The sequence below is a fragment of the Papio anubis genome, chromosome 6 (genome assembly GCF_008728515.1).
Source record: "Papio anubis isolate 15944 chromosome 6, Panubis1.0, whole genome shotgun sequence".
NCBI lineage: Eukaryota > Metazoa > Chordata > Mammalia > Primates > Cercopithecidae > Papio > Papio anubis.
Window position 1 is genome coordinate 452051 of NC_044981.1, and position 20116 is coordinate 472166.

General features: G+C 41.9%; 1 protein-coding gene across 8 annotated transcripts in view; it reads right to left on the reverse strand.

Annotated features, from left to right (window-relative positions):
* EXOC2 (exocyst complex component 2) overlaps window positions 1-20116 on the reverse strand; it is a 200665-nt gene that overhangs the window by 116383 nt on the left and 64166 nt on the right. For 7 of the 8 annotated variants that reach the window (XM_021936925.2, XM_003896943.5, XM_009204338.4 and 4 more), the window contains exons 5-6: window positions 9091-9204; window positions 7448-7572 (exon numbers count right to left, since the gene is read on the reverse strand). In XM_021936925.2, coding sequence (XP_021792617.2) covers window positions 7448-7572; window positions 9091-9204 — 239 coding nt within the window. The remainder of the gene's footprint in view (window positions 1-7447; window positions 7573-9090; window positions 9205-20116) is intronic. The other variant, XM_021936926.2, reaches the window with a different exon arrangement.

The window sequence follows — 20116 nt, forward strand, 5'->3', positions numbered from 1 at the left end:
CATCCATGCATTTATGTAAATGCCGTCGTTAAACGAGGCACTACGGAATAATGCCTGTGTAGGGTAGTATCTAAAGGATCCAGGGTTGGGCACAGAAGCATGTACATGCTCTAAGCATTCTACGTTAATGCTAGCCCGTGTGAGACAGGAATATTCAAGCCAGATCACAGATGAGCAAACTATTGCTATGAAGAACCAAACAGTAAACACTTCAGGCTTCATGGGCCGCATATGGCCTCTATCACATATTCTTCTTGTTTTGTTTTTAGCATGGGAAAACACAGCCATGCTTAGCTCCCGGCCTGTACAAAGGCTGCGGCCTAATTTGGCTCACATGCTGACCTCTGAGGAGGACTATACTTACTGAAGTAGGAGAAGAGGAAGGGTTAGTGTAAGACGCATTAATATTTTAAATTGACAAAGAGCCCTTCAAACATTTAGTTTCTATTTCTTATTTTACCAAACTTTTATCAGAGTAGACAAATCATATATAAATTATATTTAAACGGGTTAAGTATTCTGTGGTTCCTTCTCTTCCCAAATTATACTGAAGAAAATCAATAAATAATAAAATAATTGCAACTAGAAGTCTAACAGGAATGATTCTCACTTAGATAACTGAGTCCTTGAAAATGATACTTACCTGAATTATCTTCATACATCAACAGACACTAACAACAGAACGTGTCAAAAAATCAATTATGGCTCGAGCCACCCAGAGTTAAGCAGCAGCAAGACAAGGAACAGGGGAAGGAAGACAAATAAGACAAACAGTGCCGGGAGCAACATGTGCCATTTGCTCTGCTCAGGCTTTTCACGCTAGTGTAACCGTAACCAAAATTCATTCAGATAGTTTTGACCTGCAGGTGTTCTTGAAAGGAGCAAGTGATAATGGTGGATTTGTCACTAAAAACAAGAGACTATACAGGTCATTAAATGCACAAGCTCGGGGCATTCAGGGAAATCGCTACCAAAACAAAGGTGGTGCTCAGAGGCACTGAGGAGCTCGGGAAGGCCTTTCACCCTCTACCAACAGCTCCACCAACCTCACCGCCACCCCGGAGGGCCAGTGTGAGCAGCATCTGCTAACGACCCACAGGTCACTCCCACTTCAAGGGAACACAAGGGAATGACAGAGGGAAGGCCATGGCAAAATGAAGTCTGGTGCTAGAAACATTTTTGCAGAATAAAGAAAAAACTGTACTAAAGATACCAAGGTTGCTATTGGCAGGTGTTATGCCAGACACATTTCTTCTCAAGTTCTGATTAAAATACCTGCGGGGACCCACAGGAAGAAACAAAACTGACAATGGCATAAAAACTTAAGGATGAGTAAAGGCTATTAACGGTATACCGGGTTGGGTGGACTGAAAAAAAGCAGACTTGGACTGGGTATGAAATAGTTCACTGGATGGAACTGAAGCATGCAGATGATGAAAAAAAAAGCAGAGAAAAGCTCTGATTCGTACCTATCCCCTATGCCCAACTCTGGAACACAAGGATGGTACAGACCAGAAACATCTTCCAATGTTTCCGTAACTATCTTCAGGACTACAGTTCTGTTCCCCCATTTTTCTTAACCACACAGCTCCTTTCCTTTGATAACCATTTAGAGAACAATTTCCCCACATCCCAGAATGGCAGGAAAACAGATGGAAATCGGGAGGAGGCATCCACTGCTGGTCAGCGGAGCAGCCGCTGAGAAACAGAAGCCAGCTGGGCAGCGCGCAGGGGCAGAAGCAAGAGAGCGACGTGTTAACCCAAGACATTCAGAGGAAAACCATGAGTTCTATCTAACGTGAAAACAAGAAAAGCTCCGAGAATTGAAGAGGGGAGTCTCTAGATTCGGAAGGCTTATCAAGTGTTGGCTAAAATGAATGAAAACAGAACCTGTATTCCAGTATATCCTGCAAAGGTGTTTTTTCGTTTCTAAAAAAATCCAAGGCTAAACAAATACATCTTTTAAACATTTAGATAGGGAGAAAAACAAACAATTTACAAATAATGAAGAATTATGTTGGCTCAGGATTTTGTCTCTGCAACACTAAAAGTCATTGGATCAATGTCTTCAGAAAATAATTCTCTTACAGTCAAGTGTGTTCATGCATACAGGCAAGAGGTACTTCCAGACACACCAGAATTCAAAAGGTATAGCATAAAAGATGTAACACATTGTTCAAGACAAAAAATTTCAAAGATAAGGATAGGAAAGATGAAATATAAAACATAGGCAATAAACATCAAAGCCAATTAAGTTTACGTGTATATGTACTGTATATGTTTGTGTGTATGTACACACACACATATATTCACACAGACACACATAGATATGTACACACACACTATATATACATATTTACTGTATAACTGTGGTAAATATAAAATTAAATGTAAGAAACAAAAAATAAATCTAAAACTGGAAAAGGTAAAATAAGCTGGGTCCATAATTTCAAATTAAATTGAGGCAAAAAAAAAAAAAAAAAAAGGGAAAGGTATGGGAAATAAAGACATGCTAAACTGTTGTCAATGTAACAGAAGTCGAGACAACCTATAATAAAATCTTAAAACATTTCTCTCAAATCTGCAAATAATATGGTCTACATTGCCAAGAAGAAAAAAGGAAGCACAAAAGGTAACAAAACAAGACAAAAGAAAAAGATATCAGGACAAACATTTCAATTATGATAAATGTAAATGGCTTCCATTCTTCTATTTAAAAGCAAAGGCTCTCAGAATAGTATTTAAAAAATCAAAATCCTGCCACATGTAGCAACACAAGACACATGTCAAAAGAAAAATCTCTAAAAGGTTACAAAGAATATTACAAATAATATACCAAGCAAACGCATACAAAAGGAAAGGTATAAAACGCTAACATTACGCTATTGTGCATCAAATAATCTAATCTTGCCCCCCAAAAGGTCTGGCCTTTGCCCTCAGGTCCTGGGAGGTAATCTCTAAACTCTTGAAATGTTCTGCCTGGTAAGAGTGTCTTTGTTTGCCTGTGGACCACCGGCCACACTAGATAATCTAACAGTGGAACTGACGGTGAGGACTTAGGGTCACTCAATATCCGCCTGATCTGAGGGAGAAGACTGAAGTCAGCCTTGACCACGTCCGTGTGACGGGGCCCTACTAGAGACTCTGGATCTGGACAACAAGGTTCGGGTAGCTTCCTTGGATGGAAGTACTCCACGTGCGTTGTCCGCACTGTTACCAGGAAAGTCAGTGCTGCCTGGAGTTCCACTGGGAGACTACTGGAAGCTCCATGGATGAAAATCGCCTAGATCTGCTCCATGAATCTCTCTCCCTGGCTGACTGTAATCTGTAATTTCCCGGTAATGAACCGTAACTCAGTACAACGGCTTTCCCTGAGTTCTGTGAGTCCACCTAGCAAAACACCAAACTGAGGGAAATCTCGGGGACTACTTAAGAATACATTCTCATCAAGAGAATCTAAGAACCAGAAGTTACGAAGCAAACACATGCTTTACACACAAAGAAAAGCTGACAGAATCAAAATTAAAGACGGAGATTTGTCTGTCATGTTTAATATAAAGAAGCTAGATTTAAATAATATAATTAATCAGGCATTGATATTATATCAGATAGTGGACCCTGAAGAAAACATGTCTGTCCATCCTTTTTAATTTTTGGCATACTTACAAAAACTTAATATATATTAAGAAACATTTTCTCTGTTCACAGTACGGTAAGAACAGACTACGAAAAGAAAAATTTACTAAAAACTACTAAGTCAAGGAGGAAAATTAAAATTACACATTTTAAAAACACAAAAAAGATATCCCTAAAAAATCAATGTTAAAAAAAATCACATAGAACATACAAATAAAACAGATAATGAAAGGGCCTATAACATGAATTTTAAATAATTTAAAAATTAGAATGCAATGCTAATAAAACATGAAAATCTTGATAAAATAGAGAATTTCAGGGAAAACAAAATCAAAATAAAGCAGAGATAGTAGAGGGGTGAAAAGCATACGTGTGTGTGCGTGTGCGTGTGTGTGTGTGTACACACACACTTGTCTGTCTCACCTGCTGGCTCCCAATCCCCCCTTGAAGCTACTGATTCAGTCCTCAGGAGAGGCCCCAGACGCCAGCGCCCTCCTGCCTGGTGTGATGAACCAGGAAGCACAGCACTATCCGTGCCTGAAAATGCTGAAAGTGAATCTATCTAACATCCAATTAGGTAAGTCCAAGCAATTTAATGGCAAGAAAAATAAGTTAAATGATACCATGAGGAAGTCATCGGTCAAATTCAGAGTGGGGGATACCTTCCAGGACAAATGACCTTGTTTCTTCAACAAATCAGTGGCATGAAAAACCAGAAACAGGCTGGGTGTGGAAATCAGCCGGGCGCGGTGGCGGCGCCTGTAATCCCAGCTACTCGAGAGGCTGAGGCAGGAGAATCGCTTGAACCCAGGAGGCAGAGGTTGCAGGGAGCCGAGATCGCGCCACTGCACTCCAGCCTGGGCAACAGAGTGAAACTCCATTTAAAAAAAAAAAAAAAAGGAAAAACCAGAAACAGGGTAAGAAAGGTGAGGGGATGGTTTTAGTTTAAAAGAGGATTAAGAGATTTAAAAATTAAGTGAAATGCCTGAATTTTATTTGAATCTTGATTTGGACATATCAACTATGAAAAAACAAGTTTGGGGATAATTTGAGAAATCTGAACTGGGAATGAGATGATATTTAAAAATTACTGCTAATTTGGTTAACTATGATAATATCATTGTGATTATGCACATAAATGTCTTTATCCTTACTTGAGAGACTGACATTCAGGTATTTAGGAGGAAACCATGCTGCTTGAGGTTTGCTTTAAAATACATCAGCAAGATGCAAACAAACCAACCTCAAAAGTGAGTATAAAAAAAGAGCAATAATTGTTAAATCTAGGTGACAGGTACACAGAAGTTAATTATACTTTCATCTCCGCTTTTCACATGTTCGAAAATATTCATAATAGAAAAGTAAAACCAAATTACCTGAGCAACTACATATCAGCTCTGTCAAATTTGAACCACGTAACTCCTAGTCTACATGGCCACTGACAGCACACAGAGCAACACATGGAGATCCCCACGTTACCATGTAACAGTAACACTCAAACCTAACCAAAAAAGCCTTTTACAAAACTAAACATCAATTTCATTTAAGACTACAGTTAGAAAAAGTTATAAAAAGCTAATAGGCCGGGTGCAGTGGCTGTCGCCTGTAATCCCAGCACTTTGGGAGGCCAAGGCGGGCAGATCACGAGGTCAGGAGATCAAAACCATCCTGTCCAATGTGGTGAACCTCTGTCTCTACTAAAATACAAACAAACAGCCAGATGTGGTGGTGTGCATCTGTAGTCCCAGCTACTCCAGAGGCTGAGGCAGGGGAATCGCTTGAAACTGGGAGGCAGAGGTTGCAGTGAGCCGAGGTCGCGCCACTGCACTCAAGCCTGGCGACAGAGCAAGACTCCTTGTCAAAAAAAAAAAAAAAAAAAAGGTATGAATCCTATAGTAAATTAACATAATCACTTAGAGGCGTGCAACAGGTTTTACCTAAAGAATAAAAGGTTTCTAGCACACACAATTCTACATACAATATAAACCCAACTTTGTAATAGATACTCATATAAGCTAAGAAAAGAAGATAAAAGGAAATACATTAAAATGTTAATGTGATTATATCTACAATAGACACTCTTGCTAATTATCTATTTAGTATTTTCTATAATATGCATTTCCTTTATTTCAAAAAACAAAAGCTAAATACATGTGTCTAAAGTACAAATTTACTATTATAATCACTTCCTATATGCTATAAGTTCATGTGTTCATTAGTAGCTGGTCAGCATTATCTTTATTAAACTTAAAGTTGCTAACATACGTCTAGGGTGAATGACTAATAAATGTGACTACATAAATCTGGGGTACCAAATAAAACTTCTTAAGATCTGCCAAGAGTGAAGTCATTTACAGAAGCAAAAAGCATAAATACAAATATATATGCAGATGTAAATATGTTTTTTAAAAAGGGTGGAAACGCCAAACTTGTCTTGTTGCTAAGATAAATCATTTTAATTACAGTAATTTGTGGGAAACATATGTGCAGCTACTGGGCATATGAATAACCACTTTATCTGATTAATACCAAACTCTGTTCATACATGCTCAGGTTTTCTTCCTGACATGCTAAGATTCACTATTGGTGACTTAGAGAGAACAGCAATAAGCACAAATAAAGAATGGCACACCATCAAGAAACATAAGGCACATGTATTTATCAAGGAAGAGCACCGACCTTCTCTGTTCTCCTCTAGACATTCACATTTTACCCCTTCCTGCAAGGAAGAAGCTGCATCACATACACATTTAATGTGTCGGAGATCAATTAAGCACATATGGCACAGGAAGAGGGGGGCTTATTTATTTATTTATTTAGAGACGGAGTCTCGCGCTGTCACCCAGGCTGGAGTGCAGTGGCGCGATCTCGGCTCACTGCAAGCTCCGCCTCCCACGTTCAAGCAATTCTCCAGGCTCAACCTCCCGAGGAGCTAGGACTACAGGCACCCACTATGCCTGGCTAATTTTTTGTATTTTTAGTAGAGATGGGGGAGGGGGACTTTTAAAACAATAAAAGAATGTCTATACTTTAGGAACACAAAATAATTTTTTAAAATTTACCTTTCCGAATTGAAGAAGATGTGGCCTCAATGTACGGTTAGAGTGATGGATGCTTAAGCTATACAGGTACTTAGCTTTAAGTATCTTAGCTATTAAAAAGAACTGAGTTAACTTTTATTAATAAAGATTGCTTTTTACTAAATAGCAATAATTAAACTTTTATTAATTAAAGGCAATTTTATTTAAAAAAAAAAAAAAACCCTACCAACATCTTGCATTAACATGTCTAAAGCTATGACATCTGTACTCCACACAACGTCCCTCCCATACACAGATGATGGCACAGTGACAGCTACCTGCGTGCACGTGTGGGGGCCTGGGCGAGAAGGGCTGAAGAGACTGGTATCCTGTCATCCGCCTTTCCAAAGTGAACACACAGTGGGTGGCATTGACAGAATTAGTCACATCTGTAAGATATTGATGGTTGTGAGAGGATTTTTTAAATCCTCAAATTTTACGCATTGGGATTTAATTTCTTATCAGCCCTGGAGAGTGGGCATCACAGAGAGTTAAAGTAGTCTCCCATTTCACACATGTAAGATGGGTTAACAAAAGCCTCAGAGATAAATTTTTAAAGTACCAAGTCTTCAAAGAGATGCCAGCCTACTCTGCAACAAGTATTTATAGCACATTTTAGATCTCTACTTTGATAAAAACAGACCGAATGTCACACCCTGTAAACACCCTGCAGGCAGTGTCAGGTTTCCACGGCGGAAGCCGCCGGCAGATGGCTCTGAGGATCGCCTTACCTGAGAGGGCATCCTGTGCCTCAAAGAAGGTACTGAGACCGCCTTTCACGTAGGCCAGGCTGCCCTCGCTCTTCTTGTTCGCCTGTCTCTTGAGGTTGGCGACTGCCATTTTGAGCTGCTCAAAACTGAAAGGAAATAAAGAAATCAAACGTTTGACACTCCTAACACGCAAAAAAGAAAAGAGAATTCCTTCGGTGGAAAACACTTCACATGCTAAAACCGATGCTAAGCAGCATACAGATTAATATCACATGAAGCCAGACGAAAACTAAACGCTTTCAAATTGTTACGTAGACCTAAACCTTTTATTACGAATGCCTAAATTACAACAGCTATACGAGTGTTGGGGCCCTCAATGGTAATTCCAAATACATTAGACCCCTAAGAAGTAAATGTGTAATGTTTTTATAACCTATATATAATATATACAACTTACCAGGATAAAGAGTTTTGAACATCCTGTACCAGATAAGAAGACACAGATCATCCAGTGATAGACAATATTTCAAAAGTGTAACTGCTTTGTACATTCATTGAAGCATTGTGGAACACTGAGCATAATGTTCTACTCATCAATACTCAGTCCTCTGTCCTTAATAATAAAATTATGTAAATCCTGTGGGTCAATTCACAACTTAAATAACTAGGAAGACCACAGTATCTTATCTCAATATCTAAAGCAGAGAAAAGTGAAGGCAGGCCTCTGTATTTCTGAAGTTGTATGTCCATTTGAGCTAAGAAAATCTGGCTATAAAACTTTAAACGTATTCTTGATAGACTTACACAAGAAACGGATCTCAATTTTGACTTATAACAATAGAAATTTTACATCTGTAATATAAAATTAGAATCATCTTCTACAATGAAAAAATTCACCTTGGACATTTGCTTTAAAAAGCAATCAGGTTAAATTTACCCTACGTATTAAAATGCCAACTTTTCTTCATGTTTTCTAGTAATGCTTTTCATCCTAATAAGTGAATGAAACATTTATATTAAGGTATATTTTAGCACACTGATTTATCAATAATTTAAGTTTTAAGCAATAAACCATTGATTTATCCAAACGTTTTTGTGGAACATAATTATTTTAAATCAATCTTGCAAATAAGCTACAAACCTGCTCTTGCAGAGAGTAAAATGTAATTAGAAGACAAAAGGGAACCTTGAAATTTGATATATGACTTTGTCTACTTTTTTGCTAATTTTAAGGCAGGTCCTTACATGATGATAAACCAACTCATCTTCCTTTGCCCTATGGTCAGACAAGGCAGCGCGTTCCACGTTCTACACCAGAACTTAAAATCTGTATGTTGGTGAGTAGGGAGACATCACACTGACACGTGTCAGTTTAAGTCTCCAGCTAAGGCTCCATAAATTTTTAATAACCTGCACCAATAATGAAATATATTGAACATAAAATGACAGTGGGAAATGAAAGGCCTCTAAAGAATCATCTCATTGTACAAATAAGGAAACAGACACCCTAAGATGTTCACAGGCAAACCCGAAGTCAAAGAGCTCGTAGACCTAAAACTATGCAACTGTAGGCAGAGCCAGACCTAAAACTCAAGTTACCGAGTAATTCCAGTTTTAGCACCTGAGTGAAACCCTTTACAGCTGACAGTCCCATATCCACTAACCTGGTGTTTGAGTGATTCTCTATAAGATACCAGGCAGCTGAAAAATTCTCACTTGTAAAATCGGCACTCATTCCATGGAACAGCATTTCTAAGTCCTTCTGGGAAAATTTACTTCTGAGGGGAAAAAAGGTTTCAAATAGATTTCAGTGGTTATTATGACAAAAATGGAACAGGTATCACTGAGTATCCAGTGTAACACATATGAATACAAACCATTACAACAATACATATTAATCATACATTACCCAGAATATGTTTGTATATATGTACAAAATACATTTCCCACATCATGGCTGATTATTCTAACATGTAAACTTTGATTATATATAGAAAAGACAGGAAACTAGTTGAAATACAGAAATTACATCAATAAAAGAATATAAGGTTTAAAGAGGATTAAGACATCAGGCTGAGTTGTCGGTTTTATTAAACCTATCGAAATATGACATCAATCCCCACTCAATGTATAAAAATCAAAATTTGAATACAGTGAAATTTTAAAATATTAAATCACTTTGTTAAAATGATTTTTGTTAAAACCTATATGAAAGTTGTGTTAAGACGTACTGCCTAAGAAATCATCAAAGTACTAATAAAACCACATCTAATCACAAAGCAGCCACATTTGCATCCATGTCTAGCATGACTTGAAGAAAAGCTTGTGGTAACAACAGGGTATCCACATCATCTGCTGCTCCCTCATCTTGCCGACATGCTTAAGACTGACTTCTGGATCAATTCATTTACATATTCATTCGAACACTCATCAAGTATCTGCTATAGGTCACGTTCCATGCTGGGATGCCAGATGTGCCCACCAAGGCCCACAAGCTGGCGGCCTTTGCTGCCCCCGCCGCCCGTTTACTGGATGAAATCCAAGCACGTCCAGGAACTGAACCCGCTTGTCTCTCAGGGCTCATCTCTGCCGCTCGAGGCCTGAAACCTGACGCTTCAGCAGCCTCAAAGGGACTACACGGTCCACATGCTGGTTTCCACCACGTGGGTATGTACTTTGCTCGTCTGACTTGCCGTCCCCCACCCGAAACACTGGACAAGCCCAACTCATAAGGTATAAACCAGACACAAATTATTTGATAGGGCAGCATCTCTTTAACACTTACGCAGTGGGAAATGACTCTGGCCCCAAAAGAATTTTTAATCTGGGTAGGTCCGGTGGCTGTGGTACTTACTCTTCTCTGGGAGAGTCCTGCTGTCTCATCATTACAAACACAGCCTCAATTCAGAAATGAGGCAGCTTAGCCCGTGGTCAACACTCCAACTTCACCCAAAGGTAACACGTTTTTCTTCCCTCTTCCCGGCCAAAGTCAGTAGTTAACAGGCTGCTTGCTCGTTTGGGGGAAACACGGCAGCTCTGTCGTACAGGTTAAGGGTGGGATGGATAAAGAAGTAAGAATGGAATGTCCTTTGGGGCCTGTGCTGTCTGCCTGCCAGGTATTCAAACCCACATGAGTCTTGTGGGCACTTTCACAGGTTCCCTAAAGGGCTCTGGACCCCTCCAGCCATGACTCACGGATGCATCTGCTTCCTCCTGCCACCCCGCAGCCTCCAGGGGTCTCTCAGTCTTACCGCAGACACTCCCTGCTGGAGCCCCTCCACGTTCAGGTGACCAGTGCCCACAGGCACAACTTCCAACGGCCTGGAGCCCACTCTCTCTAGCACGCTGCTTGCTCACCTGGGCATGGAGAACACCCCTAAAATGCAGCCACCTCTACTGTCCATGCAGGCTCCGTGTCTCACAGCTGCAGGGAACACTGGCACCTGGAGGTCCCACTCACCAGGCCTAAGTGAAGACGGTCACACACTCTGCATCCTCCCACTTCACGGCCTAGCCGGCGCTCCCCATAGGTACCTCTGCACAAATCCTCCTCGCCTGTCTACACATCCTCTCCCTCTGTGGTCCCTAGAAGAACAGCGGATGTGAGCTGCAAAACCAGATCTCAAGGAGTTCCTCTATCAACCCTGCACCGCGAGACGCCCCTCACTCTAAAGTCAAATGCCTACTGCACGAGCATCTCAGCCAGGACAGGGCAGCCCGTTCACGTTCTGTAACACTGCCCTGCTTCACTGTGTTCCTTTTTTGATTGGGTGGGGGATGCCTTGCTTAGAATTAGAATAACAGAAGAGAAGACAGATGAGATTTTAGGAGGTGGCACCACTTCCACTTAGACTGAGTGGACCTCGCATCTTTCCTCAGCAGCTTCACAAGTTAAAAGATTTACAGCCTGAATCCTGATACATGCGTGTGGCATTCATGAGCTTGCTGGTCGTTTTCACCAGTCAGCAGTCTCTGGGAGGGAGGTGGAGAACTCTGAGTTTTAGAAGTTCATTTTGGTTTGGATTCTCACACTTTACTTAGTGAGAAAATTTTCACCTTTGGAAGTTTTCCTCACTTTATTTATTTGTACCCCACGCCTCCAAGTTAGAGCTTTGGGGGAATGTAGCGACTGAGTGGAGGCTTAGGCTAAGCTGTGACATGCGGAACCCCGGCTAGGTGACCCACAAGTGCCTCCTTCTGCAGTCCTGCTCTAACCGGCAGCAGCATCTGCCTGGAAGACGGCGTGCGGGATCACGGCTTCGTCTCCACTCGGCTACAAAGAACGACATGACCAATCAGTAGGGTGTGTCATCGTGGGCAGGAGAAGTCACGGTGGCTGCAGACCATGTTTCTGTCAACCTTCCTTCTAGACACGGCCATTCAACGTGGTGTCTCATGCTTCACTGGGTCAGAGAGTTAAATGGTCTGAACAGAATCAAAATGCACTACTGATATCAACTAAATTCCTACTAACAACAGTGTTCACACATAATTTAAGTACAAGAAAGCCTCATCTAGCAGGAATGAATTCCAAGTAACATAGGACACAGCTGAGAAAAAAGAAACGAAAGAAGGCTGAGAAGTCAGACAGTTTCTGTGCCCCTTCCCCACACCTGTGGAACTTCCCCGGGCCTTGGTGTTTCTCTGCCCAAAAGCAAACAGGGAATGAATGGAGGTTGCTAGTGTTAAGAGCTGACAATGTGAAGAAAGGATCTGTGATAGATACAGTGGTAGCAAGTAGGCCAAGAAAGTATAAAATGCAGACACAAAACTCAAAAATACAGCAGCTGCACACCCTGGAGAAACAGTTAAGAACACAGAGTCCCCGTAGGTCTGGCAGCTAAATCATACTCCACGTGTATAGCCAAAATAAATTTTTCTTTTAAAAAAGTAGAATGCACACAGCACACATAGAAAAGGGCTCTGTCCTAAACAGTTACAACGCTCACACCGGTGGTACTGACAGTGTTGCACAACGTGAACCAGCAGCTCACACCGGTGGTACTGACAGTGTTGCACAACGTGAACCAGCAGCTCACAATGGCCGGTGGTACTGACGGTGCTGCACAACGTGAACCAGCAGCTCACACCGGTGGTACTGACGGTAAGCTGAATGAACTAGCAGCTCACACCGGGTGGTACTGACGCAAAGGTAATAACGCGGAAATCCAGTAGCTCACACCGTGGTATTTCGACGGTGCTGCAATAACGCGGAACTAGCAGCTCATTGACCGTGGTACTGACGGTAAGCTGCACAACGAACTTCAGTAGCTCACACCGGTAATTGACGGGTGCTGCACAACGCGGAACTCAGTAGCTCACACCGTGGTAATTGACGGTAAGCGTACAACGGAACTAGCAGCTCAACCGCGGCACCGACCTGCGCCGCACAACGCGAACCAGCGTTCACAATCGCGGTACCGACCTGCGCCGCAACAACGAACCAGCAGCCTCACAACGCGGTACCGACGGGTGCTGCACAACCTGAACCAGCAGCTCACACCGGTGGTACTGACGGTGCTGCACAACGTGAACCAGCAGCTTACACTGGTGACTGACGGTGCTGCACAACGTGAACCAGCAGCTCAGAGCTTTCCATTCAGTACTCCGTTTTTAAAATTCCCCTGACACTTAAACTCTGGTAACATCTCACTTACAATGCATTACTCAATTGTTATTTTTACAAATCTAAACTGCTCTCAGCTATATCATAATATAAAGGCCTGACGTCTAGCGGAGGGCTCCAGGAGAGGGATTAAGATTTTAAGAAACTCTCCCGCCCCCAGGAGTCCCCACCTCCCTCATCCTCAGAAGGAGCAGGGATGGGTCTAGTCAGTCCCTAGCAGTGGGGCCCCTGGCGAGAAAGCAGTGGGTCTGGCGAGGTCCCCACTGGCCCCGCGCTCCCAGCTCTTCAGCCACGAACATCCCGTGCACCACAGGCTGCTGGGAGGACACGGGAGGCAGAGCCTGAGACTCGGCTTCCGCACTGGAGTGAGCAGCGAGGCCCACGATCCCGGAGCGGGACGCTGAGACTCGAGCCCTGCCCGCCCACCAGCCACTCCCCGCACGCATCGGTCCTTAAGGCCCCTAAAGCGGGCCAGGTAGAATTTGAAAAGCACTACATCTCTTGGTCAAAATGCCACCTCCCCTAAGACACTAAAACTCTTTCGCTGATGTTAATGGGAAGACATGTATTGAGATTTACAGCAGAAATCAGACTTACAAGAACAAGACAGACATTATTTTCAAGATGGTGAAATTCTAACACAGAGATGTCAAATAATCTTCCCCGAATCACACAATTAAGGCCAGGACGAACCTTGCCCGGACACCCAGAGCCCGTGTATAGTGGACACCGTTGGCTGTGACCCACCAGTCACCCTGGACCTCTCTGCTGGAACACAGCCCCCACCTGCCCCTTAACTGGGGGAGATGGACCACCATGAGCCACACTTGTCGTGTCTCCCCGCTCCTGACTGGGCCACCTTGTTCTTGGACAGTGATGCCTGAGGAACGGTCTGCTGGAGCACGTCTGGGAAAGGTCTCCGTACTTTCAAGAAGGGAAACCAAGAAGAGAGAGCATCTTTCTGCCTGAGAACATCATTATGTCCAGCTTCAACCACAGGAATTGCTAAGGAAACGTGTTTTATGCTAAGGGCAACAGAACAGCCAGCAAACTCAGGCTCCTCACATCTCGGTGACATGACTGAGTTACTGACTCAACCAACCTTTGGAGTCTACCATCAGTGAATATTGTGTATTATGAAAAAGTAGATTGCATTTTTGTTTAAATCAAATGTCTTCATTTTCTCTTACTTGCAGGTGAAGGCATTCTGATTCAATATTCTATTGCAAAATACATGCCTAAATATACTGATCTTTTATGCAAACACCTCAAAAATGTGAAATAGATGACTTGGAAAAAACAAAAAATGAATACCAATGCCAGAGTCCATGAAGCTCCACAGGTAACACAGCTGCAAAAGTGCAGGCAGCTCATCTCAGTACTCCCAACGGAAGGCAGCAGTTACAAGCAGCGGCTGAGGGCACAGGCTCTGGGTTCAGTCTCAGTGTTTGCTCGATCCGCCTGAATAATCTCCAGAAGTTATTCCATTACTAACGGATCACAATACATTCCTCTGAGGAATGTTTTGAAGATCAGAGTAGATAATGCTTGTGGAAGCCGTAGCAGTTTCTGACACATGATAAATGCTCAACAATGTTATTTGCTATTATTTTTATTATTTATACTTATTTATATCTTACAGACTAATTTCCTAAGTATTATTTGATTCTCATGACAATAACTGAGTTAAATATTTCCATATTCCGGATGAGGAAATGGCCTCTGAGAGGTTACATGTACACAGTTGAGATTTGAACCTAGTACTTCTATTGTCAAACAGAGAACCAGAGGGTTTTAGACAGGAAATATAATCCTAACTACAAATCCGTAAAGACGACAATGCAGAAGAGTGTGAAAGGGGAGCTGCTTTCAAATGGAGAGAAGTGCTAATGTCCTTAATAACAGCAATAGGAAAGGGAGAAGTAGCATGTCAACACAGCTAATGAAGCACGGTAAAAACTCGTATGTTTGTTCAGAATAACTGGATTTTGGACTCTCAATTTCCAAGTGAAGTGCTGGCTCAAACACATCAGGAAAAGCAAAATATGCTCTGAGTAATTCAGACCAAGCCTGCATTTTAAATCCACTAGCACAGAGTTAGAGCCTGAAAGTGACATAGACCCCACGTGTAAACTCACAAAATGTTTTCATCGAGGAATCAAAACACACAGCTTCAGTCACTGACAATTCCCGCCACCCTGAACAGATATATTTTCCATTAGATGGCAGTGTAAGGTCAGATTTAAACCTTCTAAAAAACAGCTAGCCCCAAGTCAGGGGAAGACCCAGGCCTGTGCACTGAGCGAAGAGACACAAACCGGCATGTTCTTCACACCTCAGCACTCGCTTTCCAGTATGAGGACTGTCTGCAGCAACGACCACGCAGCATGCAAATCAACGGGGCTCCTTCTGAGGCCGCCCTCGCCGCCCCCACAGTGAGGCCTGGCTGCAGTGGTCTTATTCTGCGTGTGCATTGAAGAGAACACGCTTTCTTGATTTGGTGGATGGAAGATGGAGGGGGGAGGCGACAATGAAAGTGGGCATTGCTAGTTCTTTGTGTGCATGCTACACATATTTTTTGTAGCTTTAACTTTTTAGCAATATAGTTTACACTCTGTTGTATTAAGTAACATAAGTTTGTTTCCATTCTTTTTTTTTTTGTCTGACCCAGTTTCTGGACTTGCAGGCACTCTCACTGCCCATCTATTTTTACACAAGTTCTAAAGGTAAAGTCACCTAAGGCTCTTTTCTTCTGCACTTGTATTAAGAATTAATTTGCTGTCAGTTTTCCTGTTTTAAAATGTAGTCTTCTAAATTTGGTGGGAAAATTGAAATTGGTCTTTTCTGTCTGAACGCTAAGCCGATTAGAAGAAAATCAGGTTTGCATTGCCCATAAAACCCACGTAGAAATAAAACAGATACTAGTGGTGCAACAACTGACTATTCTAGACAGCCATTCCCAGGTAATAATTCACAAAAACAGTTGGAGATCATATAAAAACAGCACAAAGCTCCTGTTTTCTGTCCCCACTCCCATATACAGACTGTCTCCTACACATTACCCATAAATATCCTCGTTAGGCAATTGAGTATTGATTTCAAGAAACAAAGCCTAGCAAAGGTTTTTACTTAACATGAACCTGTTTTTACCTTCCTTTTTGGTTTAAATAGTTTGTCATCATTACAACTGAAGTCATGCAAAGACCACATATATTTGTGACAATTGCCATTGTAAATCAGAAATATAGACCTTTTACAAGCAAATCCTAGTCTCAATTCAAAGTGGTTATTTTTTCTGAGCAATTAGTAACATTTTTATAAGTATCATGACACCCTGTGTGCAAAAACATCAATTACAAATTTAGGAATATGAAGGGTCTTAACAGCCAAAGACAGCCAATAAATGCCAAGTTATTAAACTTGTAGGCTGAAAGAAAAAAGTATGCACACTGGGTCCACCAGTAAAATATTTATTAAACTCTGACTCACCCCAAAGAGCCACAAGGCAACTGTACTGTTACTCTCACTGGCTTTGCCACATTCAGCTGAACCGGCCACCACCCTGCAGGGCCCCTCAGGTTCTCAGTTTGCACACTAGACCGTCAGCTGTCGAGACTTTATCACCACAAATGGACTTATCTCCTGAAGGCCGCCTCCCCACCGCAATCTGATAACTCACTGGAACCACAGGGGAGCATTTAATGGCCAGCACTCACAATTCTTCAAACCCTTTTTTTTTTTTTGAGACAGACGCTGTCGCCCGGGCTGGAGTGCAGTGGCGCGATCTCGGCTCACTGCAACTTCCACCTCCTGAGTTCAAGCGATTCTCGTGCCTCAGCCTCCCAAGTAGCTGAGTTTACAGGCGCCTGCCACCACGCCCAGCTAATTTTGTAGTTTTAGTAGAGACGGGGTTTCACCACGTTGGCCGGGCTGGTCTTGAACTCCTGACCTCAAGTGATCCACCCGCCTTGGCCTCCCAAAGTGCTGGGATTACAGGCGTGAGCCACCATGCCCACGCCCAGCCTCAAACCTTTTTAATATGTTTAATATGTTAATATGTTTCCACAAACAAATTATACCAAAACCCTATTATTCCTTCAATACTGACATTTTCAAAAAGTAGGTGCTCTCTAGGTTTTTAATTATTTTTTTAAAAACTGCAAATGACATTAATAAACAGAACTAAAAGACAGTATGGATCCTGACCTGAGTACAACACCATCCTCTACAAAGACCAAGGCCTTCATCTGAAAAATAGTAAGGAAATCAGCAAAATAAAACCCACATTAATATTTTACAATCTGCCTTTCCTTCCTTTTATCTTTCTCTAAAATAAGATTTCTCTAATGGAAGTCAAAGAATTCAGTAAGACAAACACAACTTTCTTGACAGTATCTAAAAAGAAAAAAAGAAACCTGGAAAAGCATTTTTCTGGTCAAAAGCATTTTCTTCTCTTTGTTTCTACACCTATTCTTTTTTTTTTTTTTTTTTTTTTTTGAGACGGAGTCTCGCTCTGTCGCCCAGGCTGGAGTGCAGTGGCCGGATCTCAGCTCACTGCAAGCTCCGCCTCCCGGGTTCACGCCATTCTCCGGCCTCAGCCTCCCGAGTAGCTGGGACTACAGGCACCCGCCACCTCGCCCGGCTAGTTTTTTGTATTTCTTAGTAGAGACGGGGTTTCACCGTGTTAGCCAGGATGGTCTCGATCTCCTGACCTCGTGATCCACCCGTCTCGGCCTCCCAAAGTGCTGGGATTACAGGCTTGAGCCACTGCGCCCGGCCTCTATACCTATTCTTACTTTCATCTTTCATTTTCTTGCCTCCTGGAATCTCTATATCTAGCCTGTCTTTCTTTTGAAAGTCTTTTGCCAAACACTTTCAGATGGACAGAAGGATGACTGGGTGTCTGTTCACGGCCTACAGGTCCCTCCCCGTGTTCCCAGATGCTACAGGATCTGCGCCTTCCTGTTCATTGGCTATTCTGAGTCTCTGTTAGAAAGACAGAGCTGGCTTGTGGAGGGCTAACGGCGATGCCAGGGACTCCTGCCCACAGAAATGCACGTCAGGTGAGGATACCACTGGCCCGTCCGAGACGGAGTGATGGTCGTGCATCTTTAGGCATTTCTCGTTGCGTTATGTCTCCCCTCTGGACTTTCCTTTGGGCTGGATTTAACATTAAATCTTACTGGTTCTTTCTTTAATTATGAGTTAAATAAAAGCTCTGACATCTATTCATTTTATATTTGTGTAAGAATCATGATTTTCCCTTTTTCAAAACTTATCCTTTAATATTTTACTTTATCCCATGGCTGAGCAAATATTTCTGAAACTTAAGTAACCATCTGTACAGTAACAGACGAAATCTGTTAATTTTATTCCCACTGAAGTACTTATTGAATAAACGTACATAACGTTATTTTAAAATTTTAAAACACTTTAGTACCCTGGAATCCTAAGTCATTAGAAAAACTTTTCCCGTGTGGCAGAACAATGAATAGTATATATCCAAGAAGAGCAAAGAATCCTGTAAGGATGGAACTTCTCAGGCACTTGCTATGCTCTTCGGAAGCTGTTTACCCTCCTCACTCCCTGATTCCTCACATCGACCCTAAGGAACAGGTACTGCATTGTACACCTGAGGAAACTGAGGCAAAAGGAAGCTAAGTAACCTACTCAATGTCATATTGCTAGTAAGTGGCAGAGCCCAAGTTCAAATTGAGAGAGTTTTGCCCCACACAAAACCCAATGACCTCTCAGAGAAGAAAATTTTAAGAAAGCTAAGTACTTTCAGTGCCATTATTCTTCACTGCCATTACCAATGTTATCAAATAATTAACCTGAAACTTATTAAGAACACTGCTGTTAGAGGCAGTTCAGGCCAAACCACTTTGTGGGTAGCTGAGAAGGTGTGAGGAGGCAGAGAGAACAGGGGTGAGGGGCATACACCAAAACGAAAGTGGAAGAAATCATGTTTATGATAGTAAACATCCGAATGAATCCTAACTTTGATAACTTTGTCCAAGTCTCATACAAAATGTATTCTGTATATCTGCATATTCCTTTTGCCCATGTATAAAACTGGCACTTGGTTATGACGAACAGCTCAGAGGGCCTCCGGCTCCACACTTCTGCGGCAGGTTGGAAAGAGACTGGCTTTCCAGAGCCTTGAAGCAGCCCATAAAGGGGCTTACTATCAACTGCAAGTCTATTCATGCTTAAAACTACGCTCAAATAAACACCCAACTGTTACCATTCTTTTCTAAACCTTTCCAATCTTTAAACTCTTAATTTTGGAGGCATGGAATCCTTAACCAGCTCTAGAATGGCCCCTACTGCCAAAATGTTTCAAAGACGTTACCTAGAACAGTCCAAGTCCACCCGAAGCTGCTAAGCCCCAGACTTTCTCAACTCTTTCAACTTTCCCAAAACAAGCACGCTGCCTCCCCTCGGCCAGGGGCAAACCCCAGCCGGTGGAAATGAAGCGTGCTGTCTGAATTACTAATGATCTTCAACCATAGAGAGAGACGATTGGAGAACAGCCGGTGGAAATGAAGTGTGCTGTCTGAATTACTAACAATCTTCAACCATAGAGACAGAGACAATTGGAGAATTTTCCCTATTCCTAGAAAACCCTAAACTAAAACCATGGTTAAAGTATTAACAGTGCTAATCTGTCACTTTTGGTGAGAGTTTACAGAGCAATACTCAGTACACAATTCCATAAGCAGAATCACTAAGGCCAGAAGATAAATCAGCCGCGATTAATATGTCAGGTGAATTGTTTAAGTAGAAAGGCACTACTTAGAAAAGTTACTAAAACACTGTACTAGGAATTTGGAAAAAAACTCTAGATTCAGTTATAAGGAATCTTGAAAGATATCATTTACCTGGCAGAATTCTGATGATTAAAGTTAAATAAGTCTGGATTAAGCAAGAATGAGAGGTAGACATTATAGACAAAATTAAAGACCAGATTAGACCTGACTATTCTAAAATACTTCTAGAAAAATCAAGAAAACAGTAGATTACGTATTCTATTTTGACTTCAGGTGCCATCTACCTATTTA